The sequence below is a fragment of the Ochlerotatus camptorhynchus genome, unplaced genomic scaffold, assembly GCF_037179485.1.
Source record: "Ochlerotatus camptorhynchus isolate MF236.1 unplaced genomic scaffold, CSIRO-AGI_Acam_v1.1 ptg000193l, whole genome shotgun sequence".
NCBI classification, from domain to species: Eukaryota; Metazoa; Arthropoda; class Insecta; order Diptera; family Culicidae; genus Ochlerotatus; species Ochlerotatus camptorhynchus.
The window spans coordinates 4,560,589-4,586,370 of record NW_027040683.1 but is presented as its reverse complement, the minus strand read 5'-3'; the positions used below and the strand labels follow the sequence as shown (position 1 = coordinate 4,586,370).

Below are 25,782 nucleotides of genomic sequence, written 5' to 3'. Positions count from 1 at the left end.
ATCGAATCAAAGAACCAAAAAATCGGTTTCAAGCCAACTTCAAGCAAAGTGTTCTTGGCTAACTTTTGTGCCACCGGAGTGGTAAAAATGGGCATTTTCGGATCAGGTCTGTTTGTATTTACCGCATTTACCTATTAATGAAATAAACAAAATTTACCAATTGAATGAGGAGGGGTACTTGTAACAAAAATTGTTATTTTTACCCATTAATGGGTGTTCACCGAACACTGTGTTCTCCGGAATATTTCAGTGTCTACTAAGCTGAAATTTTTTCCTCTTCCTTTTATTTTTCATTGGGGTTGTTCACAGTGCCACTTTTGACCTAACCTCGCCACCAAAACAAAAACAATGTGCGAAAGACGATCATAGCTCAGCACGGTCATGTTTCTCACGTTTTGCTAGGAAATAACTTGTAATAATTTAACAATTTAGAAATATTCGTTATTTTGACTGATAAAAAATGAAAAAAATATCCTCAATAGTAAGTAGTTTAATAATTCTGTAAAATTTGTGTGCTTTAATAGTTTGACTGATTTGTAGAAGCAGAAAATATCGAAAGCCTCGGCCAAAGTAGCACAGGAGGATGATAACGATTCAATGATCGAGAACGGGACGGATGAGGACTCAAATGACGACGATTGTGGGCGGCCGGAGCCAGAAAGTGACAGCGGTCAAGAAAGTGGTGGACGCTTTGTGCGAGCCCCGGCTGTCGGATCTTCGGAATCGAAAGGCGCTAAGCGTAAAGCCATTCCGAGCGACGAACACGACGAGGAACACCAACGGAAGATCAAAGCCATGAAGCAGCTGTATAAAGCACCGACGGTAGAGGAAATCAATCGGCTGAAGGAAACGGAAAATTTCTACCACTCGAATCTGTTCCGGCTGCAGGTGGAAGAGATGCTCACGGAGGTGAAGGTGAAATTCAAGGTGTTAAATTATATTGAGCGTTGGTTGGGCGATTTCCGGAAGTTTTTGAGGACGGTAAAAGATGCGGACAATGAACGATCTCTGAAGGATGTGGATTATGAAGGGGTTGAATTTCCACTGGCATTTCCCGACGGCTCGCAAGTTCTCACCAAGGAAAGCTTTAAATTCGTTCAGCAACGGATCGTGCATCAGATTGGATCGAGTCGCTTAGGAACATCCTATGGCAAGCCACTGAAAGTAGATTTGCTGCTGGAGATTCCGGACAAGTGTTTCCGGAAAGAAGATTACCTCAACTTGCGGTATCATGTGAAGAGGGCACATTTCCTGTGCCATCTGGCAGAAGCATTGGGCAAACAGTCAAAGTATTCTTTGGCCAGTGGGATGCGCTTTGTTCCGCTAAAAGGGGACTTCCGGAAACCGGTGCTGGAGCTGACGCCGAATGATGAAAAATTTGCCAGTCGCGTTGTGTTTGTGGTGCACGCTGCTCCGATGGGTAAATTTGCACCAAACAGGTGAGTTTTGCAATTAACTGAGATTTATTATAGTCTACTCATATAGGTATAAGTCAATCCTAACATTCTTCGAAGAAGAACATTTGATCATCTTTGGACCGCGGTTGATACTTTCTATCAAGCTTGAGCGTTTTGAAAGTTGCACCCTGGGCCTCCGGCGGCGGCTGGGAGTTCGAAGGTGATGCGATCATGTAATTGTTGAAGTATACATTCTTGATGAACCACCCGCCAAGCCAAACTTTTTCTTGGTACGCTTTCTCGAACAGCCACACTCCTACATCCGAGAGCGTTGTGTTCTTTTTGTAAGTGTATGAGAACACTGGAACCCGATTCACGTGCGTTGATGTGGAAGGATCCCCACCGTACAGGTACTCTCGAGTGTTAATCATCCTGATGTAGTACAACGGTTCGCTATACTCTGGGATGCGTTCAATCCGGTAAGCCGAATTGTGGGGCACCGTTAAATGGTCGTATATTCCCATGTAGCGTCCTCTCCCTTGATAAATGTAGCCCGTTCCGTAGACGAGCTTCCGCATGGATGCACTCCGGATACGGACACAATCCAACGGGCCCGTTCCGATGTCTACAATAGACCCATTGGTTTGAAATGAGCTTATGATAGCTGCAAGGGCCAACAGGTATTGGAGTACCATGCTTACTGATGGGGGTTACCTCGCCAACTGCCCCTATTTAAAGTCTACGTTGTGGTTCGAATGGAAGCTATGCTTTCCAATCGTGCAATTTGATTAACTACGGTCTCGACATGCTATATTGTTTATTAGCATTAGCATTTTATTTATTATGTATATTAATGATTTGCGACGCGTTTTACGATTTTGCGACATTAATCTTTTTGCAGATGATACTGTGTTATTCATTGCAGCTAAGGATTTAGAAGTTGCCGTCTCACATTTGAATGAAGATTTGCGTTCTCTAAGTAGATGGTTGAAGTGTAAGCAGTTGAAATTAAATACAAGTAAAACTAAATTCATGGTAATTTCGCGGAACCGAGTAAATGATAATGTCTCCCTGGTAATTGATGATGAGGCTATTGATCGCGTTCGGGAGATTAAATATCTTGGCGTGATTATTGATGACAAACTTAAGTTCAACTCTCACATTGACAATGTCATCAAGAAAATTGCCAAGAAGTATGGAATTCTATGTCGACTGAAAAACGATTTAACTATTGCCAGTAAAATACAGCTATACAAATCAATCATCTCTCCTCATCTAGACTTTTGCCCATCCATTTTATTTCTAGCCAATGAAACACAAATATCGAGATTACAGCGTTTGCAGAATAAAATAATGCGTTTGATTTTGCGATGTAATAGATTCACTTCCTCAACTTTGATGCTGGACGCTTTAAAATGGCTGTCAGTGAAGCAAAGAATAGTTTATTTGACTATGGTGTTCATTTTTAAAGTAGTAAATGGTTTGCTGCCTCGATATTTGTGTGATCGAATTGAAAGAGGAAGTGATTTTCATAGATATAATACTAGAAACGCGGATGAAATAAGAACACCACATTTCTTGACTTGCGCTTCACAGAATTCATTGTATTTTAAAGGAGTAAATGTTTTCAATTCGATGCCTAGACATATTAAACGTGCAACAACATTAGCAGAATTCAAGAGACATTGTATTTCACACGTTAAAACTGTCTTTTGAACAGTTATCCAGTGATTTTTTTTTTTTTTTTTATGAATGGACGAAGTATGTATCTTGACGAAGTTATTTATAACGGATTATTTTGTATGGATAGCTGTCATAACGACTTTTTAATAATTATTGTAGCACTGCAAAAACTATTTTGTTCGCCACGATGGTGATGATGGATTTTTTTTTTATATTTGAATTAAAGTAGTAGTTAAAAAAAAAAAAAAAGTAGTAGTCTACAAAGGTTTGAGCCTCGCGCGCGTATTACGGATATAGAGGACTGAATTTAACATTTGATAAAAAAAAATGCAACTTTGAAGCTTATTTGGAAGATACTTTGAGTTAGTATTAAGTTTTCTGGCTGAATGTCGGGGGTTCGTGAGCATTCCTGACATTGCTGAAAATTATAATAGCATCATTGCGGGGTTGCTAGTGTATAGGATGCTTTGTTGATTGTTCATTAACTCTTGATTGCTTGTAATACTTATGAATATTCTAGGTGGACAAAAAGGCGAACTAAGAGGTGGACGCCTAAGCTTTTTCACATTTATGTATATTGCTGTGAAGCAACTGTAAAGTCTAGAGGGAATTTATATCTGTAACTGTAACCAGCTCGTTTTTGTTTGCTAACCTGGTTAAAATGTTTATATTTAATTATCTTAAAGATAAATCGTCCAGCTCAAACCTTTGTAGGGGTAAGAGGTGGGACCATCATCATCATCATATTTATTCGTACGTTTTGGTAGCAATGTTTGATGGCAGACCGTTCACAGTGGGAGAAATTCGGCAATTGTTACCTTAATTGATTTTCTCGAAACGTAAACGGCATCAACCAATAGAAGAGCACTTTTCTTATGCAAAAATGTCCAGGAAATCGATTGCGCTAGGTCTCGTAGACGGCAGAGCACGGAAAATTTCCGTTTTACCCTAATTTCCCTGTGATCTGTGAGTATAACCCAATAGTTTCCACTATTTGTCGTAACTAAACAACACACAAACACACAGAAAATGGCCAAGTAATCGATTGAATAGTTTTCATATTTTTTTTTTCTTTTCGTTTATTTGGCAGGCTCAAATGTTATAAAAATAACTTAGCGGAGCCGAGTAACATAGAATACCAATTATGGTACTCAAAATACAAAAAAAAATATATACAAATATATTTTATCATATGATTTTTCTGGGTGGCGATCGAAGCGGCGACAAAGCGATCTTCTCCCGTGCACGAAACTTCTTTCTTTCCCGAATTTGTTCCTCATTTTCATTGAACCCAAATCGTGATCATTGCTGCTGTTTCTGAACATCGTTTTCCGTTGCATGCTCTCCGCTACTCTCGTCGGTCGTCGGGGTAGTCACGTCCATTTCGTTATCTTCATTCAACATCTCCAACCACGTGTCCGTTTCCTGATCGCTAATGACAAACGACGCACCTTCCACCACTACACCAGCATACGTACTGCTGCTGTTTTGTTTTCTTTCACTTTGCTTTCCTTTTTCCTTCAGTTGCTTCTCCGGTTCCTTCCGAGCCTTCCGCTTGGGACAGGAAAGCTTCCGGTGTCCGTCCGCCTTGCACAGAAAACATTTGTCTTTGTTGCCATCATAAAAAATATTTCCTTTGCGATTGAAGAAATGTAATGACGTGGGGATTTCCTTCTTCACATCCATATATACACCGCGTATCCCTGTATATACCTCAAAACCAGTGGCGTCGCGTAACCTCACTTTTTACCTGTTCAACAACTCTGAAAACGTTATTTAGGGTCATGTTTACATTCAAATCAGTTTCAAAAGGCATAGGGTCTTCTAGTTTCACTGATTTGTATCCAATGGAACCAATATTGTTTTGTTTGTTTACGTTTTGAGACTTGTTGAACAGGTAGATTGAGGTTAGGGCGTCGCCACTGCTCAAAACACAGATCAGTTGGAAATTTCTCCCGGATGATGCGTTTAATTTTCCCATATTTCCCCAGCACTTTATCCAGCTCGTTGTCGGGTACCTCTGGTGGCAAGTCATACACACGCACATATTGAATGAATTCACCAGCATGCGACATGCGTACCTTTGCCGTCGTTCCATTCGCATAATGGAAGATTAAATCCTCCGAATTGAATGTCAGAGTATGGAGCATCGCTTGCCCCGTAACGTGGGTAGATCACCTTTTCGTGGTACGTTACGGGATGTAAGATCTACCACCGATTCCTAGTCTTGACTACTTCAAACTAGGGGAACAGGATTTTTCAGTAATCAAAGGAACACATCTTAGTCCTTGTTACTTTTTATGCCTTGTTGATAGTGATAAGTCCTCGGGTTGCCTGGACCGAGGATGATCTTGAAACAAGGAAAAAATGAGTTAGTTAGTCTTCATCTATGTGATTCCTAATCTTCTATTTGGTGTTCCCTAGTTTGAAGTGGTTAAGACTAGGGTTCTGATGCATGGTCACTATCGGTGTCGTTCCTTAATTTTGTTGCTAAGGAATCCAATTTTGACTGACAAAGGGGCGCGCCTTTGGAGGGTGTTCCAACACTCCGAAGGGTATAAATAGCGGAACCTATCAATTAGAATCGATTCCTTGCGATGAAGGCAAGAATGACAACTATATCAAAACCGAATACTTCATCATTTTTCAATAGTGATGAAGTAATACGACATGCACTAAACTAAGGACACGGGATATACTACAATAGATCAAATTACTGGTCGCAGTAGTTTTATGTCCCGAACAGAAAAAAAAAATTGAGCTTCCTCTGATTTGAACTTCATGAAGACTCCCCTTTCCTCACCAATGCGATAAACAGCTTCCATTTCAGCCGGATCCGCGTCGAGTGCTTTGGCGAAATTTACTATCTTTCCGATGTTTGGTTTGGCATCACAATGGCTGAAGCTAAACTTGATGGTGTTTTTTACTTCACACATCTTGCACCGTAGCAACAAAAGGCACCGAACTGCTAGCAACGAACAAAGAGCAACTATATAATAGCGAGTCTCGAAAACAGGCTATCGTGTGGTTCACAACGAAATAAAAAATCGACTGCTGCTGTAGACAGCTGTGGGACAACTGTAGTTTTCATATATGAAACTGTTGAATTTAAATAAATGTTAAAGGGACGGAAAAATCGTGTTACAAGCAGAAAGACAAGAGCAGATGATAGCATCAAAAACATGGCTTCTTCTTCTTCTTCTTCTTCTTCATTCCTTTATTTAACGTCGGTCTCTGTTCCGCAATCTAGTGCCAATCACCGACGGACATCGATTGCCATCCATTGACGGCAACCGAATGTGCAGTAAGGCAGCTTCCACTCCTGCGTAGGATATCGCACCCATTCAAACACACATGGGCCGGGACCACCAACGGCTTTACTTCCCTTCCGAAGGAAGACGTGACCAAAGATTTTTATGCCTCAGAAAAATCCCACCGACCTCGGCTGGGATTGAACCCAGACCCATTGGGGTGTGAGAAAGCAGTCACGCTTACCACTACATCACCGGCGCCGGCGCTCTGAAAAACAAACAACCAAATCAAAACAAACTTCGTTGGACAGATTGTGACCGCTGAGTCACTTTATTTTAGCGGTCGAGTCAGTCGACCTACCCGACTGTATCTTGTCGACCTCGACTTCTGTAATACCGAAATAGACCTGTCGGGCAAAGTGACGCTCGATCAAGGGGTAGGTCATTCCGCAAACCAATCTTGGGTCATCTTTTTTGTCACTGTGCCGCAAGTGTGCCGCAGGTGTGCCTACTGTACCGGTCATAGAGCAAGCTGTGATTTTTAGTAAAATACCCAACCCGGCAACCCGGTATTTCGGACACCTTGAATGTTTTGGTTTGAAATTACAAGGATAAATCGGTCTAGTGGCAACCAAGGAGGGGAATGCAATGTCTAAAAAAGAAAATAACATCGAAAATACTACCACCGTCGGACGTATGTGAAGAAAAAATGTGGATGTGGTTACTATCCCATGGGAACTGATCGGACCTGATTCTACATGTATCTGATCGGTTGTAGATGATGCTTAAATTCATAGTATTCGTCCGTCAGCCGATTGAGCATGACGTGCAAAGTGGCGGATGTGTGCAATTTTGGATGTGAAAAGCAACGGTTTATCAGCGACCGGAAAGCGCTGAAACCGGTGGGGAACATTGTTGGAGATCGAATGTAGAGGATGATGGATATGACTTCTGTAGTCTGTTTGTGAGATTTGCACCATTATTTGAAGTAAGGGTACTAAAGACTGGAACGCGCAAAAATTGGTCGACAAAAAATCGTTTCTTTCAGTCAAAATTCATATAACAAAAATCTTCTTATTTTTCTTTTGGTAGTTCAATTCATATATTTAAAGGAAAAAATGTTCGTTTATTCTTTTGGTTTGCCAAATCCGAACTACCGTGCCTTCCGTTTAACCCCTTCCATTAAGTTTTGCACAGTGGTCTCATCAACCTTATTCGCCGCCGAACGCCAGTTAGATTTAAACTGCTGCTCGTTTTCCATGGATTTATTAGGTTTTTTGAGATTCCGTTTGACCAAGGCCCAATACCGTTCGATAGGGCGGAGTTCTGGGCTGTTGGGAGGGTTGTGGTCTTTGGGTACCACCACCACGTTGTTCGCATCGTACCACTCGATTGCCTTTTTCCCATAGTGGCAGCTCGCCAAGTCCGGCCAGGTCTATTATGTTGCTTTAGGAATGGTAGCAGCCGCTTTTCCAGGCACTCCTGGACATAGATCTCTTGATTGATGGTTCCCGTAGTAATGAAAATGCCGCTTTTTAGACCACACGTGCATATAGCCTGCTAGACGAGATATTTTTTCGGGAACCTCGATAGTTTGATGGTTTTGAAAATTTCAGCCACCTTCCCTTTTCCTGATGCGGTATAAAACTCCTGTCCCGGAAGCTGCTTGAAATCCGCCTTCACACAAGTTTCGTCGTCCATGACGACACAGTCGAACTTTATGAGCAGATTCGTATACAGCTTTCGGGACCGCTGCCTTACCGACGTGTTTTGTTTGTAATCTTGGTTCGCCACCTTCACCTTCTTAAACGTCGGCAACCCGGCTCGTTTCTTGGCCCGCTGCACAGCAGTATGGGAGACATTGAGCTTGCCAGCGACGCCCCGGATGGAGAGGTTAGGATTCCGCTTATATTTCACTGCCACCTTCTTCGTCATCGCTGCCACGTCCAGATTACGATTGCCGCCGCTTCCAGACTTCCTGACCGTCGACAGACGCTCTCCAAACACTTTTAAAACGTTTGTCACGGTCGATTTGGCCACATCCAGCAATTTTGCCAACTTGGCATTCTCTTGCTGCGCGTCGGATTCTCTTGCTGCGCGAGCAAAATTTTGACGCGCTCCTCTTGCTTGGACGTCATTTTGAAAACTGGAGAGCAAACGGTGAAAACTCATCATAGCAACCTTTGTATATACACTCAACTTCCAAATCCGGAGAACTTCGAGATTAGGGCGTAATTGCTTTTGTAAACAAACACGTCAATCACTGATTTTTCGCAAATTAAAGCTCAATCTCGAAAACTAACACAGGGTGTCTACTACCTGGAAAAACCTGGAAAACCGGGAATTTACAGGGAATTTTATTTTTTCTGGAAAAACCTGGAATATTCAGGGAATTTTGGTTCCACTCAGGGAGTTTTCCAATTATCACTTCATTCGTAATTCAAAAGAAGTTTTTCGTTCAGTTTCTCGAAACGTTTCTTAAGAGCACTGAAGTTGACAAGCATCTGACAGCTAAGACAACGTGTGCGAACGAGACAAGTTCATTCAGAGAGTCTTGTCACGCTCGCTCTTCGCTGATTTGTATGTGGAGGATCAAAATCGTCGTAAAAGGAAACAGTCGAAGAAGAGAGACTGGCAACCGTCAAAAGGAAGCATACGAAGGATGTATTGTATAAGAATAAGCATGCCAGACAGCAGGTCTGAGAGCCTACATAGAATTTGTTTGAGCTTCAGAGAGGGTCGGAGATCTACTGAGAAATTTGTTGAGCTTCAGGGTAGTTCGTAGATCTTGAGAACAGAACTACAAACAAATTAAAAGTAATTAGCAGAAATTCATAAAAACAAAATCACAAGAGCGGTCGTAGATCTTCAGATAAATGTTCAAAAAAATTTTCAAAACTTCAAGCAAGCAACAATAATTTCAAATCAATTTGTAAAACTATAAGCGAAATTTTGCAAATCTTCAGGGAAATTCGCATAACTTCAGACAAGTCCAAGAATCTACAGTGAAATATAAAGTATTTCATAGAAGTTTGGAGATCCTCGAAACATTATTCAACAACAGAAAAGTTCGTAGATTTTCAGAACAAAGCTACAAGACTTCTGAAAAAAACACAAGAATCTCAGAAATGTTAATGGATCTTCAGTAAAAATTCAGAACTTCAGGGAAGTGCGGTGATTTAAAAAAAAATATTTACACGATTTCAGGAAAATTTGTAGATCTTGAGAAAGACATTTAAAACTTCAAGGAAGCTCAAATATTTTCAGATAAATTTTGACAACTTTAGGTAATCTTCAAGGAAGTTTTCAAATCTTCAGGGTAACCCGAGAGGAATTTACAAAACATCACAGAAGTTTGCAGATCTACTGAGAAATTTATTGAGCCTCAAGTTTTTTTTGTGTAGATCTTGAGAATATAGCTACGAAGCTTAAGACAACTATACAGAACTTTAAAGATATTTGCAGGAATTTGACAGAAAGTTTCACAGTTTCACACAAATGTGAGATCTTCCGAAAAATTCGTTAAATGTCAGAAAAGCACCTCAATTCCAAAAACAAATCGCAGCGAAGTACAAAAGTACAATATTTTGCAGAACTCCATGGAAGTTGGAAATAGATAGATCTAAAGAACTTCAGAGAAGTCCATAGACCTTAATATAAGCCTGTAGAAAGTCAGAAAGTTCGTACGTTTTAAAAAAAAATTGCAAAACTTCAGCAAAACTTACAGATCTTAGGGAAAGTTCGTCGATCTTTAGATCAAGAATCCACAAAGAAATTTAAAAAACTTTAGAAAAGTTCGGAGATCTACTGTGAAATTTATTGAACTTCAGGGCAGTTCGTAGATCTTTAGAGCAGAAACACAGTATTTCGGAAAACTTTACAGAATTTGAAATAAATTTTAGGAACTTCAGAAAAGTTCAGAGGGTAGATCTTAAATCTATTCAAAAATTAGCAGATGTTTAAATAAATTTTTAGAATTTTACTGTGGTTCTTGGATTTTGAGAGACATTTACAGAACTTCAGGAATGTTCGCTGATCCTTAGAGATATTTGCACCGCTTCAGAAAAATTAGAAAAACTTCAGAATACTTCCTAAAACTTCCGGAAAGATCAAAAATTTCTAGATAATCTTTTAATTCTTTAGAAAATTGTATAGATGTTCAGAGATATTTGCAGATATTCATTGAATCATGAAAATCTGCAGAGAAAATTACAGAACTTTCGAGAAGTTTGTAGATTATTAGAAATTTTGTGAACATCAGAGATACTTGTTGATCTTCAAGGATCTTAAATCTCCAGGGATTCAGGAACTTTGTAGATTTTTAGGAAAATTTGCAGAACTTCTGAAGAACACACAGAGCTTCAAATAAATCTGTAGAACTACCGAGAAATTTGCAGATCGTCAGGAAAGATTGTTGATCTTTAAAGAAATTTTACCGGAGAACAGAAACAAAACTTCAGGGACGTCAGAAGGTTTGAAGACCTTGAAGAATTGAGTTGTTAACAGAAATTTTCAGAACTCAAAGAATCATGTCGCAGCTCTTGAAGGACAAGATGAGCCAGATCCCTGCCGGTGTTCCTCCTGAGCAACCATTTCCTACTCCACAAAGTTCACCTTCTCCTTCTCATTTTATTTAAAATAATAAAAGCAAATACGTCTGCCGGAACTAGAGCAATTTTCTGGTAATTCATGATGGAAGTATTTACTTTTGATTCCTGATAAAGTTTTGTTTTGAAATCTAAATTGACAGTTCTTTCGACATGTGCAAGCAGGGGGGCAAGCAGGGGTGTGACGAAAGTAAATTCGAGTAGATTTTTCATTATGGCGGCGGTCAAAAGCAGACCAAGAAATCAGATAGTCTAAACGGACCTTAAGGACATGTGAAACCATGATTTATTCTGTCTTGATCTTCCAAACAGAGTTGGACTCAAACATATTATCAAAATGATATTTTGTTTTTGAAAGCATATTGTTATCAAATTTTGATATATCGTTTTATCGAAATAGTATAGACAGGGTTCTTAATTGTATTTATATTCTTGAATTTAAAAAATACTACACAAATACCTAAAAAGAATGTAATATTGATTGATGTAATGCATGCTACTGTATGAATAACTAATGTGATTTCAAAAACCAAATACAATATTACACCCATGGATATAATTTCTTTTCGCAAATTATGTGTAGGATAAATGCACCAATAGTGGAGGTACTTTTACATTGCACTAACGTGCATTTGCTAAACATAAATTGTACAAATTAATATTAAACAACCTATGTGCATCTGTTCTGCTGTAATATTCAATACCTTTTTTGCTGTGCCGACTTATAAGTACCAACGCCCAAGTTTGAACAATCGAAAATAACATAAATCAATAAGTACATAAAAGGGATTCCAGATGGATAAATAGATAAAATAATAATGTGTATAATTTGTATGCACCTGGAATTGTTTTTCATCCGACCTGGAAAAACCTGGAAAACTCAGGGAATTTGATTCCTTGGATTGAGTAGACACCCTGTAACAACACAAATAGGTAGATAAATGACTCCTCTATCATTTGATATAGTTTGTTGCGAGATTGAGATTTTATCCGTGAGCAATCGGTGATTGACGTGTTTGTTTACTAAAGCGATTACGCCCAAATCTCAAAGTTCTCCGGAAATGCAGCATTTCAGTTTTTTTATGCATTTTTAACAGTCAATCAATTTGAAGTTGACCAATTTTTGCGCGTTCCAGACTTTAGAGGGGTCTGATTAACTGCCTCTTTCTCTCGCTAGAACGTACATTTCGGATTTAAATCTATAAGTGAACCGAAAAGTTAACTGCTGGTCTGAGTTCCTCTTGTATATTCAATCAGAGGATGTTCCTGAATATAAAGTCAAACAGCACGTAATGTTGTGAACAACTTCAATGACAGTTGTCCAGCTGTGCTCCCATTTTTTACAAAAGACCTACGAGATCCTCACGATTGTCAAACAGCTGATAGTAGTAACCTTTGGTACATTCCTATCAATATGCTTGTCGAAGCACTCTCCATGACCATCCATCAAGTTGACGAAAGAAGTAAAAAGCAGCTTGCGAATGTCGTCTTCGGTGGTAATCCATCACCGATTTGGTCATTCCCGATAATCACGACACTCATCTGTGTTCGTTTTGAAGCAGTTACTGCTTTGCTTGGCTTTTGTGAGTGTGCCCAACAACTTCCGTTTAATTTTGCCAGATTTGTCGCGTGTACCGAGACGAACGTACTGCAGAAGTTTTCACTGTTTTCGTTGTGCTTTACATCATCAGCAGCGAGTGTTACGTTTTGCCTGTGAGCAGCGACCATTACTGGTGATTGTTGTTTGCCATGGCTCTAACTCTCACTCTGCGTGACAAAACGTTCTGTCAGCGATAGTCGGTTGATGCGTTGAAGAGTGTCGAGTGAGTGTCATGATATTTTGCATCACTGCGAAGGTGTGCCGATGGATGTGCTCAAGCTGTACCGAACCCAATTTTGGCACAATGTGCTGAGTGACTTACCCCTTGTGCTCGACTCGATTTACATACTTGGGCCTTATAATTCATGGCCAACTGTCTAGTACATAGTGATTTGTTCTCGAAAGAAGAACACTGTTTAGTTTGAGTCACCACCAATCTTGGAAAAAATGGGCTAAAACGGGCATTTTCCGTGCTCTGCCGTCTGTTATACCTTCTGTCATCGATTCTGTGGACATTTTTGTATACGATAAGCACTATTTTATCATTTGTAATCGTTTGAGTTTTGAGAAAATGTTGAAACTGTTAGCAACTTTTATATAGGGGAATGTACGTATTGTCGTCAATCTAAGCAGCGTCCGCACTTCTATTAGCAATTTCTCAGCCTCACGCGGACAAATGACGTGTTTGTTAGTTTACATTTGTCTGCTGCTTGCTAGTCTATCCATTTCAATCGATAGAATTGTCCAAAATTGTTTGAAAATCTTTTTACAATGCTTCAAACTCCTCGGGTGAGTGTGACTATTGTCAGCAACCTCTTTTTCTTCGGCAACCTTTCCACCTACGTGTTAACCAGCTGTTCTATTATCGGCAACTCATAATCAGCCGTATTTTGTAGTGCGTATATTTCATTTGAAGAAAAACCTGATATGACAGGTTTGCTCAGTCGTATAAATGTAATTAGATTGAAGCTGAAAAACTAAGGAATCGTTTAAATACATTGAGCGAAGTGTTTTGGTAAGAAAATACGGCGAAATTAGTAAATGGGTGCTGAAGCCATCACTTACTGTAGAGAAATTGGTATAAAACGGACATTTACCGTACTCGGTTGTGAGTAATACCTACTACAATCGATTTCTTGAACATTTTTATGGTATATTGAGCTGAAGTTCATCAATCATATCCTTTTCAAAGTCATGAAATAGATCAAATTAACAGTGTGCAGTCCTAATTATATGAAAATTGTGGTAAAGCAGGATTTAACAGTGCCATTTATGAAAACTATTGACGGCAATCGATTCCTTGGCCATTTTTACATAACCTTCCCTTATAAAAAATTACCATAAACGAACGATAACCCAAATAATAGAACTATTCCACAAGTGGTTCGGATGATACCCCAAACACGTCGTTAAGCAAAATAACCATAATAATTTTATTATGGTTAGCGTAGATTTGATGAGCGTTTGTGTGGTTTAGTTACGACAAATAATCGAAACTGTTTGGTTATACTCAGAGCGTAAAATTATTGACTGCTTAGGCTGTGTGTGAAAGCACTGCTCTATTCAATTCATTGCTCTATTCTAACCAAAAAAATCGCTCCGCAGTGCTCAAACCAACAATCAATACGAAACTAACGATTTCAAATTGGCTCACTACTTGATTAGCCTATTGGTCCCAAGCAAATCGACTAACGTACCCCATTCCAGTATAAATTCCAGTACTACACTATGTTTGTTTTGATTCGCTATGAAAGATTGACAGATAAAATGAGGGGTTAGTGAATTTTCCTATGTTTCGAGGGGTGAATCGATTAGCTTGGGACCGAAGATAGTACCAGAGCTGAGCCAAAAAGTTAAGCTCGTTTCTTCGGGACCTTCTGGTCTTAGAGTTACCTCTATGCTCAAACTGTTCCAAATTGGGCCCTGATTAGCCTCATGATGTAAACAGAAGTAAATTGCTCAATTACTCAAAATAAAGATGATTTGTCATCTTGTTATCACTTTGAAAACCATCTAGCACCATTTTATAGTATGGTGCGTGTTGAGTACATCAAGTTTCGTTACGTTTTCCGTCGAAAATTGTGAGTATCAATATGTTTGCCTTAAAAAGGCCAAAATGAACATTTATCGAATATTGCCGTCCTATACAACCAATTCTTCATTACCACCAGCATGATACAACCTTTCCTAAGTAAATTCATTTAATTTCCACTTTCATCTTAGTGGAAATCGTACATATTCACCATTTTCCGAAAAATGCAGCTGCGCAGGAGGTAACCCCTCCCTGTGGGTGCAAACCTAGGTGCAAACTTGTTATGCATAATTTGCCATGAAAACATCCATACCGAAATAATAACAAATAGTTTTCAAACAGGTTTTCTTACACGATTCAAGCAAAAGTTTCCACGGGAAATTATTAGTTTTTCTTTATGGATCGATTTGCCCCAAAAAGCGTCTGCACAGATAAACAGACATAACATATTGACTATCTTGTAGGTATTGCTCGTAGCAGAGAAAGCAGGATTGATTTAAACGAAGTTTATTACTGTAAACACAGCTTGATGGTTGGATTAGAACTAATTAGAACTAGGTGAAAATTCACTATTTATACCCTCCTAGTTGTTTATTGGTTACCATGGAGTCCTTGGTTATATACTTGCTGCCATGGTATCCTTTTGTTATTTACCTAGGTTGTTTATCCGTTGCCACGGCAACCTTCAAACAAACGGACCTGGCTTCGGCGTATCCTCGGCTACTTTGTTTCACACTCCCTCTCAATCCGACATTCCTAGGTAAGACGTCAGTTGTTGGAACCGGGTGGCTTCCAAAGGTTTTGTGAACAGATCCGCCAGTTGATCACGGGTTCCAATCGGCTCGATGTGCAGTGTACCACTCTCCACCAGATCTCGTATGAAATGATGTTTCACGTCAATGTGCTTGGTCCTCTTGCTTTCTAGATTTTTGGCCATGCCGATGCATCCTCGGTTGTCTTCATAGATTGTCACTGGATTGGCAATTACTTGAAGGTCGTTCAAAATGCCGCTGATCCATACGGCCTCTGCTGCTGCTGCACTAAGAGCAACGTACTCAGCTTCACTTGACGACAATGATACGGTGGATTGTTTCTTGCTACTCCAGGATACGGTGCATCCATAGACCTTGAAAATGAAGCCGCTCACAGATTTTTGGTCATGAAGGTCGGCCGCCCAATCGGCATCGGCATAGCCTATGAGCGGTACTGATTCACTGTTCCTCTGGTATTCGAGACTCAGGTTTTTTGTCCCGCTAAGATACCGCACCACTCGCTTCAATGCATTCCAATGTACGGTTGATGAATCCTGCTGGAATCGCCCGAGATAACCGACAGGGTAACATACATCGGGCCTGACACAGAGCATAATGTACATCAAGCTGCCAAGCAATTCGCGATATGGTTCTTCAGCGCTAGGCCCACCTCGAGGTAGTTGTAGACCTTTTTCCATTGGAGTCTTGATCGGATTGCATTCACCCATTCCAAAACGATCCAGTACCTTTGTAACGTTGGATTCCTGTGACAGTCGCAAAGATCCACCATTACGGTTGTAATTGATCTGTATACCAAGAAAGTGTCGCAATTCTCCGCAATCGGTCATCTCTAAAACAGTAGATAGCTTCTGTTTTAGCTTGTTGATGGTGTCCAAATTTCTTCCCGCAATCAGAAGATCATCGACGTACAGGATGATATAAAGCTCATCATTCTCCTCGTACCTGACGTACAAGCAGTAGTCTCTCTTCGATCGTACGAAACCCAGTTTCTCGATCTGGCTAGTGAACTTCTGATTCCAACACCGTGGTGACTGCTTAAGTCCGTAAAGCGAATTTTGCAGCTTGCACGCCATCCCTGGTGCTGACTTCGTACCGTCTGGAGGACAAATGAAAATTGATTCCTTTAGCTCGCCGTGAAGAAAGGCCGTCTTTACATCCATCTGGTGAAAGAAGAAGCCCTCGTGAACACCAACCGCAAGGATGATTCTAATCGTCGCAAGCTTGGCCACTGGAGCGTACGTCTCTTCGTAGTCCAGTCCAGGTTTCTGCAGAAAACCCTTCGCGACAAGTCGGGCCTTGTACCGTACTATCCGTCCGGCCTCGTCCTCCTTAATCCGGAAAACCCACTTGGTTTTTAATGGCTTCACGTTAGCGGGGCATGGTACCATCTTCCACACCTGATTTTTCTCCATTGACTGCAACTCGTCTTGAATGGCTTGCAGCCACTCGTCTCGGTCTTCCCGAACTAGCACATGCTTGTAGGTTTCAGGAACATCTAATGTGAAGGAAAACGCAGCAGGGGTTGCTTGGAAACCAGTAATATAATCGAGCAACTTACCCGGAAACTTGCGCTCCCGTTCGCTACGCCTTGACGATTCTGCATGAGTTTCGTCACTATTTATTTGCGAAGGGAGCGCAGCGACTGTTGCTTTATCTGATATGTTGTCCTCTGGATCTTGGAGATGTTGTCCATCGTTGTCCAAATCTGATTCTTCATCGGCAGGTTCGTCTTCGGGCTCAGCTGCTTCCCCCTCTTGCTCGTACGAAGGTAAAACGACTAACGGCTTCTTCTCTTTTCTAGGCTCAGAAGCGTACGGGAAACAGGTCTCGTCGAAACGAACGTCACGAGCAATCACTACCTTCCTGCTTTTTCTATTCCATAGGCGGTATCCATTGGTTGCATAGCCGATCATGAGGACTTCTTGACTTTTAGCATCCAACTTTTTTCGGAGTTGCGTAGGGATCCATGCATACGCCTTGCATCCAAAAACACGAAGCTTCGACATGTCCGGCTTGGATCCCATCCAATATTCGGCCGATGTTACTTCTTCCAGCAACGCTGCGGATGGACTGCGGTTGATCAAATACACCGCTGTAAGAGCTGCTTCATTCCACATCTGCTTCGGCATTGACGAATCAAGCAACATGGTCCTCACTTTTTCCAGAAGCGTTCTGTTGAAACGCTCAGCCACACCATTTTGTTGAGGCGTGTAAGCGACAGTTGCCTCCACCTGAATACCTTTCTTCTTGTAGTAGGCTTTCTGTGCCGTTGATCCATATTCCCGACCTTGATCCACGGTCAGTTTCGAAATCCGCGTGCCGAAATGAGCGGTTACCAGTGCTTCGTACTCCTGGAATTTTTCGAAGACCTCTGACTTCCGTTTCATGAGGTAAATCATAGCAAAGTGGGTTTTGTCGTCGATAAATGACACAAAATATTTCGATCCGTCCCAGGCTGGTGGATCGATTTGACCGCATACGTCCGAGTGAATCCGCTCGAGGGGTAGCTTTGCTCGGGTTCGTGTTGCATTGAACGGGTCTCGACACTGTTTGCCTTGAGCACAGGCATCGCAGAACCGATTTAGTCCAGGCTTGAAATCCACATCAGTGGCCAGCTCCTTTTGAACGATTTTGGCCATTCCACCTTGGCCAAGATGTCCTAAGCGACGATGCCAAAGTTCGTTGCGATCCACCTGGCAAACGTTAGCAACTGGATCACTCACCTTAATATCGAGCTCGTATAAGTTCCCCTTCATTGGTGCAGTAGCGATAACATCGCCATCCTTTTTCAGTACAGCTTTATTCTTGAGAAACAGCACTTCGACACCGACGGCCGCAAGTTTCTTCACTGACAACAGGTTTTCGCGGAGATCCGGCACGTAGAGAACATTCCTCACTTTCAGAAGCACGCCGTGGTTACTGTAGCCATTGATTTCGCCTTCGTCCTTTGCTACTAGGTTTTCACCATCCTTCGCCACATTGATCACCACCGGGGTCGGGAGTCTTTCAGTCGAGTCGAAAAACGTTTTTACATTGACCAAATGATCACTCGCCCCAGAGTCCAATTTGAAATTAATTGTGTTACCGTTTGATTTTGTTGACTCGTCGCGGCTCACCATAAAGCTAATTGCTTTCTTTCCAATTGCAGCATGCACTTCCTTCTTTGGGTTGGGGCAGTCCTTCTTCATGTGGCCTGGTTTGCCACAGTTGTGACATTTACCCTTGAATTTGCCACCACGTCTGTCCTGGTAGTGTGCTGCGAAAACCGCTGGTCTGTCCTCAACAGTTTCGCCCATCCGATCAGTACGTTTTTGTTCTTCCGCAAGGAGCCGTTGCTTCACCAAATCCAAGTTCAAGTCTTCTTCCTTGATGTTTTCCAGCGCTGTGACGAGGGGATCGTATGAGTCCGACAAGCTAAGGAATAGCTGAGGCACGAGATCTCCATCCTCCAGGTTCGTACCAGCCGTTTTGAGTTGCCTCACGAGATCATCGAACGCCAAAAGGTGAGACCGCATCGAAGCTCCCTCCTTCATCCGTAGGCGTCCAAGCTGCTTTCGTAGGAGCGTTTGACTGGCCACAGACTTCTTGGCAAAAACTTCACGCAAGCTTGACCACATCTCTTTCGCGTTGCTTTTGTCCCGGACTACTTCCAGAACATCATCTGCCAAGAATCCTACGATGTAGCTCTTCGTTTTCCGATCATCTTCTTCAAACTTCGCTTTAACTGCTTCCACTGTTGGTACGTTTTCCGTCAATGTCCGCAGCACACCAGCTGCATCCAAAAACATCTTGACGCGAAAACTCCAATTCTCGAAGCCCGGTCCACCGGAATACTGGGGAATTCCATGCGCAGCTTCCTTCGGGGTGCCCATAACCTCTTGTAGGTATTGCTCGTAGCAGAGAAAGACAGGATTGATTTAAACGAAGTTTATTACTGTAAACACAGCTTGATGGTTGGATTAGAACTAATTAGAACTAGGTGAAAATTCACTATTTATACCCTCCTAGTTGTTTATTGGTTACCATGGAGTCCTTGGTTATATACTTGCTGCCATGGTATCCTTTTGTTATTTACCTAGGTTGTTTATCCGTTGCCACGGCAACCTTCAAACAAACGGACCTGGCTTCGGCGTATCCTCGGCTACTTTGTTTCACAGACTATTTATCACTGTAAAACATCGTCGCTAAAACATTACCGCTATCTGTTGAATACACTGCGGTGGGTAGTATGCTGAACAGATGGCGGTAGTGTGTAAACGTCAAACGCAAGGGAATTGACTATGCGCGGCACAGGTGGCAGTACTACCAACTACGATACTTTTAAATTGATAGTTAAATGATTGCTCGATGAACAACTTGCGAGTGTTATGTCTGTTTGTCTGTGGCGTCTGTTTTACTTGGAAAATTTGGAAACTATCCTCCTTCTAGTAGTTCTCACTTCGAAATGTAGGTGGCGAAAGCTTGGAAAAGTTTCACTGCAAGACGCCAATCACAAAACTGAAAAAAAAGCTGTTCCAATCGTTCATGCGGTGCATTGATGAATCTACGCGAAACTGCACCAGTGCATGCGACACCTAGGTTTGAAATCCAAAACCACAAAAGTGATGATGTACTAAAAAATATTCCATACGATTTGACAGCTAGCAAAACGTCATTATCATTTTCACATCATTTCCATCTGCTGGCCGACCGTAACGTAGATTCATCAATTTTGACGGTTCAATTGGAACAACTTTTGACAGACGCCCATACTTTTACTGTAGGCCTTTAACCAAACGGGGCAATGAAAGAGCCAACAAAAACATTCAGTCACTCACGAATAGGCGACTCACACCGTTGGTCTTCGCTCACACAGTATGTAATTGAGACATTTTTCCATAGAAAATGTACGTTCAGTGATTCAAAACAAGGATTGGGTACCATCAAGAAAAAATAAACGTGCTGATTAAGTGCTCTGCACGCTATTTCAAAACTACCCAAATTTGGGTAGAATCCACCCAGATCTGTCAAAACTGAACCTACCCAAAAATGGGTAAACTATGTTGGGAGTGACAAGTTAACAAATTAACAACGTCGATCGGATTTATGTTGATGTTGTTCATTTGTCAACTTGTAACTCCCAACACAGTTTACCCATTTTTGGGTAGGTTCAGTTTTGACAGATCTGGGTGGATTCTACCGAAATTTGGGTAGTTTTGAAATAGCGTGTGCTGTCAGTGACTCGTTTACTTCCCAATCATTCAGACTCTCACGAGGCAGTGAATGATGAGGCGGATGGCTGTTCACATTCATATGAAAATGAACCATTGAACCTGACTGTTTTGCGCACTGGTTATTCTCACAGATCATAGGAAAATTGAGGTAAAACCAAGGGGTAGGTCACTCCGCACACCAATCTTAGGTCATCTTTTTTGTCAGTGTGCCGGTCATAGAGCAAGCTGCTATTGTTTGTCCAATACCCATCCCGGCAACCTGGTATTACTGACACCTGGAATATTTTAACCGTTAAAACGGCCAAAACGACAGCAACCTGAGTTATCATTATCAGCGGAATCACAACATCAAATTTAGATTTCAATTTGATCTCAGATTTTGCTCGGGTATACAGTCACATACACAATAGCACGTAATTTTGTGAACAACTTCAATCACAGTTGTCCAGCAGTGCTCCTATTTTATTTACAACAATCCAATGCCTACGAGATTGTTCCGAAGGTGTGCCGATGGATGTGCCCAAGCTGTGCCAAATCTAGCTGAGTGACTTACCCCTTGGGTAAAACCGAGGGGGACGACTCTATCTACGATGCAGAAAAGATTGTGTTTTGCTGTTGCTAGCTGCACGCACGCTGAGTAGATAGAAGGAAGATTTATGTCGATTTTGAAGATTTCCTGCAAAAAGATGAAGCACGATGCAAGTAGATGCGAGAAATGAAAGATGATTTTTCGAAGATTGATTCGCTAGTGTGAGATTTGTTGAGCATCTAGAATTGAGATTTAGATGTGTCGCTCCCCTCGGGTAAAACGGGAATTGTCCGTGCTCTGCCTTCTACGAGACCTACTGTGTTACCTGACTTATAACGAATATACGTTGTATACGAGTTCCCCGAAAACAACATTAAAATTAGACGAGCTATACGTTGTATTCGGGATACTCGTATACAACGTATATTCGTTATAAGTCAGGTAACACAGTAGCGCAATCAATTCCCTGGACATTTCTACATAAGAAAAGTGCTCTTCTATTGGTTGGAAACGTTTGTGTTTTGAGAAAATCAATTAAGAATAACACTTGCCGAATTTGTCTTCGGTCTAGGAATTTTTCGGGTTGGAACATTTCTCGACTTCCCTTGGCATAGAGTATGAATGTACTTGCCACACAATTTTACTAATGCAAAAATTGTACAAGCTCCGAAAGCTCTCAATTAATAACTTTGAAAGTACATCTAGAACACTAAGTTGAGAGCACGCAATAAGCTTGAAAGCAGAAGAAGAAGTCGGCCAGAGAGTCCACCAACGCTCGCTTTTCCTTTCTGCAAGAGTAACTACAACGAAGCTTAATGGTCTTCTGGGAGAAATTCAGTGCGTTTTTAGAGGAACTTCAGAGGACGTTCACTAAATACTTACAGTAGAAGCATATAAATCTTCTGCTCAACGTTTTGAGTACTTCTATGAAAACTTCACCGTAAGCTTAGGGCGAGTCTAGGAAAAGCCACGGTAAACTCAAAGGATTTCGAATATAACTCTTTAACAGTTCTAGGGTGTCGCAAAGTTGAAAGGACAATGTCGTCTGAAAATGCCCAGATCTGGATTCAGAGAACATTTATAGCAAGTCCAAAAGCATTCTAATACACTTTTCCACATTGTTTATTAGTTCCCAAACCGCTCAACATTCCTCAATGTAGAACATGTGTTCACTGTTGAGCGGAACCTGCCGCCTCCGGTCCAGTTTGAGCACCTTGAACCGTGCATTCATGGCCATTGGCGGTGGTTCCGCATCCACCAACGATGCAATAACATACTCGTTGTAGTACGCGTTCCTAATGTACCAAGCACCGTTCCAGATGTGATTTTCGTAAGCCTTCTCGAAGCCCCACACTCCGTCGTCCTTGCGCGTTTTATTCACTAGATGGTGATAGGAAAAGATCGGAAGCCGAGTCATGTGCTTTGCCGTCGACATGAAGCCCGCGAAGACGTACTCCCGCGTGTTGATCATCTTGATATGGTACAGCGGTTCTTCGTACTCATTGATCCTTTCGATTCGGAAGGCTGAATTGTGTGGAATTATGTTGTTTTCGAATACCGCCAGGAAGCGGTAGAAGTCCTGATTGTGGTAGTAACCGGTTCCGAAGACATGTTTCCGTTGGAACACACTTCGGAAGCGAACGCAATCCAACACTCCAGAGCTAACATTTACGCGATCGCTACGGCACGCTGGAGCGGCCATCAGTAACACTACTGCTAGTATGAGAAAGAATATTCTTGGCATGGTGTTTCGTGATGACTGAACAAATATTCGCTTGCCATGTTTACCTATTTGATCAAATCTTTGTTTACCTTTCACATACAATTCGATTAGATCCGGTGTTGCTATGCTTCGGAGCTTAACATCACGTTTGTTATCAGATTTCTTTCAGAGAAAAACAACGTCCGACCAGCTTTGATTGGACAGGAGGTCAGTTCAGATGCCGAACTGCTGTGTCCAACGCCTCACTACAACTCTTCCATCCTGTCGGACTTGCGACTGTTGAAGAACCAGGAAATCCTTGACAGCATCATCCAATCAGATAATGTCCGTCAAGCCATCATTCTGCTCAAGGTATGGATCAGGCAGCGTCGGTTCGATGCCGGTTACTACGGGTTTGACGGCGCCCTCGTAACCTTCTACATCGCATATCTGCTGCAGACTCGCAAGGTATATAACTCCATGAGCAGCTATCAGATTATTCGCCTATTCTGGAACCAGTTGGCCAACAGCCATTGGGATACCGATGGAATCAGCATGGAAGCGAATGCCAATCTTGAGACCTACCGGAAGCAGTACGAAGTCGTGTTTCTCGATAATTCCGGTCTTTTGAATATCTGTGCGAATCTATCGGGTGATTTGTACCGCCGTGTGAAGCAGGAAGCTACCGCGGCTATTCTTCTGCTCGACAATCACAAGGTCAATAGCTTCCTACCGCTGTTCCTCAGCAAATACCCAGTCTACACTCAGTACGATCACATTATGAGCATTGAGAAGTCGGACTTGATCAAGTCCGTGGTGGAAACTTTCGGTTCCGATGAAGATAAGCTTAATTACTTCGCCGATCCGTACGCCCATTTCCGCAAGATGGTATATCAGCTATTCCGACGTGGTCTCGGTCTCCGAGCATCGTTTATCGTGCCGATTCAGATCCAAGACAGCACCGATTTGATGCTGACCTTTGGCATCTTGCTCAACCCCGAGGAAGCGTTTGCCGTCCTGGACAAGGGCCCGGAAGCGATCGACAAGGCCGCTTCTGATGACTTCCGAGACTTTTGGCGTGGCAAAGCCGAACTCCGCCGATTCAAAGACGGTTCCATAACGGAGTCGGTCGTATGGGGTTCCAGTTCGGACCCGCTCGGGGAGAAGCGATTGATCTGCAGGAAGATCGTGCTATACCTGTTGAACGCGCACTTTGATATCCCGGACACGAAGGTTACCTATGCGGCGCAACAGTTTGAGATTTCCGTAAGGCCAGATGGAAGCGAGTTGCACGAAACGGTCGAGGAGCGCTCGTTGGCATGCATCAGGACGTTCGATAACTTGAGTCGAATAGTGAAGAATTTGGACGATCTTCCCCTTACGATCAATTCGCTGGCAGGAACGGATGCCGTTTTCCGGTATGCAGATCCGGATCCACCGAGGCCAACTGCAAAGGCTCTGTTGGTTAATGAGCAGTTGATGTTCTTGGCGTCGCATGTCGTCAATGCAACGATCCAGCTGGAGTCCAGCGGAAAGTGGCCCGATCAGCTGGAAGCGCTCCGAAAGCTGAAAGCGGCTTTCCATCTGCAAATTGCGAATTCCATACGATCGTATGCTGGAAAAAGTGCAGAACTGGTACCGCAGGCCTATGAAGATTACCTGGATATTATGTACGGTGGGTAGAAAAATTCCGGTTGTTCTTTTGATGGTTTCTATTGTTTGAATTTTTCGTCTTTCGCAGAAAAGTACCTCTTCCGTCTTCGAATTATCCACCAGCGTGAGATCATACTGCAGCGGGAGTATCTCTCGGAGAACAAGATCACAAAACTGTACCGCGATTCGGACAAAAGTATCCAGCTGGAAATGCAAGCCATGACACTGCCCAAACTGACCGCTATCCTACACGGCTTGCATCAGCAGCACTTCTCGTTCGGGTCGGTTGCCGCCATGGCCAAACGGTGGCTGTATTCGCAGCTGATCGATCCCTTCCTGTGGCCGGACGAGTGCACGGAGTTGATTGTTGCTTCGCTGTACCTGAAGCAAGATCCGACTCTGCAACCGCAGGCAGGGTTCCTGAGGTTCATGGAGCATTTAGCCGGTACGGATTGGAGCAAAGAGCTGGTGCTGTTGAATTTCAACGACGAAATACCGGAGGAAAAGGTGGAAGAACTGGAGAAGCAGTTCATGGACAAGAGGGCCAGCTTTCCACCGTTGGCGATCGTGACATCTTGTGATGCGGATAAGTATGGACTGTTCGCCAAGATGGCCCCCAGCCAGGAGGTGTTGAACCGGGTGGTGTTGCTGGCGAAGAATGTCGTTGGGATGATTGAAGATAACTTCAATACCATTCGTAACAAAGTTCATGTAAGTTTAGTCTTGTTGCGAATACGAGCGAATTCAGGTTCTAATTACCTACGCCGCATATTTCACAGATATTTTACAAACCATCTTACAATGGTTACAACTTGATAATCCATCTGGATTCAACCATTATCCCTGCAATTGGAATAACCAGCATTGAAAATTACACCACAAGCAAGAAGGAATACCTGGTGGAACCGGAAACAAAAGATCCGGCTGCTGGGTTCAATCCGGTGCAGTTGTACCTGCACGAACTCCGGGAAGGTTATCGCAAGTATGCGGTATTCTTTTACGACCACTGTGGCGGCGATCGGATCGCAGTGCTGTGGAGACCCGATGCCCTCGAGGAGAAGCCTTTCACGGTAAATAATATTCTCCACACAAAAGTCCGCCAACGATCATTAAACTTTATTTTCGATTACTATTTATTTACAGACTAGCAACATAAACGGTCGTATACTTACAAAGAAGGAAACCCTAAAATTGAATACGGAAGCTCTGATACGGGACTTTGAAATCATCGGTAAAGGATTAGTGCAAAGCATCGAACGGAAGTCTTCGATATAACTAGTGAACAATACAAAAAAAAACGTTTTCGATCAGCCGAAAAAGCATATAAAAAGTATGTGACATC

At 42.2% G+C, this 25,782-nt stretch overlaps 2 protein-coding genes across 2 annotated transcripts in view; one reads left to right on the top strand and one right to left on the bottom strand.

Annotated features, from left to right (window-relative positions):
• The window catches only part of LOC135702511 (sex-regulated protein janus-A-like), a 125,417-nt gene that overhangs the window by 74,852 nt on the left and 24,783 nt on the right, over positions 1-25,782 (bottom strand). The gene's annotated exons all lie outside the window — the stretch shown is intronic.
• Positions 446-25,736, top strand: LOC135702480 (nucleolar protein 6-like). Its single transcript, XM_065223524.1, has 6 exons — positions 446-481; positions 541-1,439; positions 22,967-24,462; positions 24,529-25,151; positions 25,220-25,510; positions 25,584-25,736. Exons 1-6 carry the CDS (start codon positions 461-463, stop codon positions 25,713-25,715), a joined length of 3,462 nt encoding a protein of 1,153 aa, XP_065079596.1. The 5' UTR covers positions 446-460; the 3' UTR covers positions 25,716-25,736.

Bases quoted from the DNA above. Each gene is read 5' to 3' on its own strand.
- LOC135702480 (XM_065223524.1), top strand. From the start codon at position 461: ATGAAAAAAATATCCTCAATA. The intron at 482-540 runs GTAAGTAGTTTA...ACTGATTTGTAG, and splicing joins TGAAAAAAATATCCTCAATA to AAGCAGAAAATATCGAAAGC. The intron at 25,511-25,583 runs GTAAATAATATT...ATTTATTTACAG, and splicing joins TCGAGGAGAAGCCTTTCACG to ACTAGCAACATAAACGGTCG.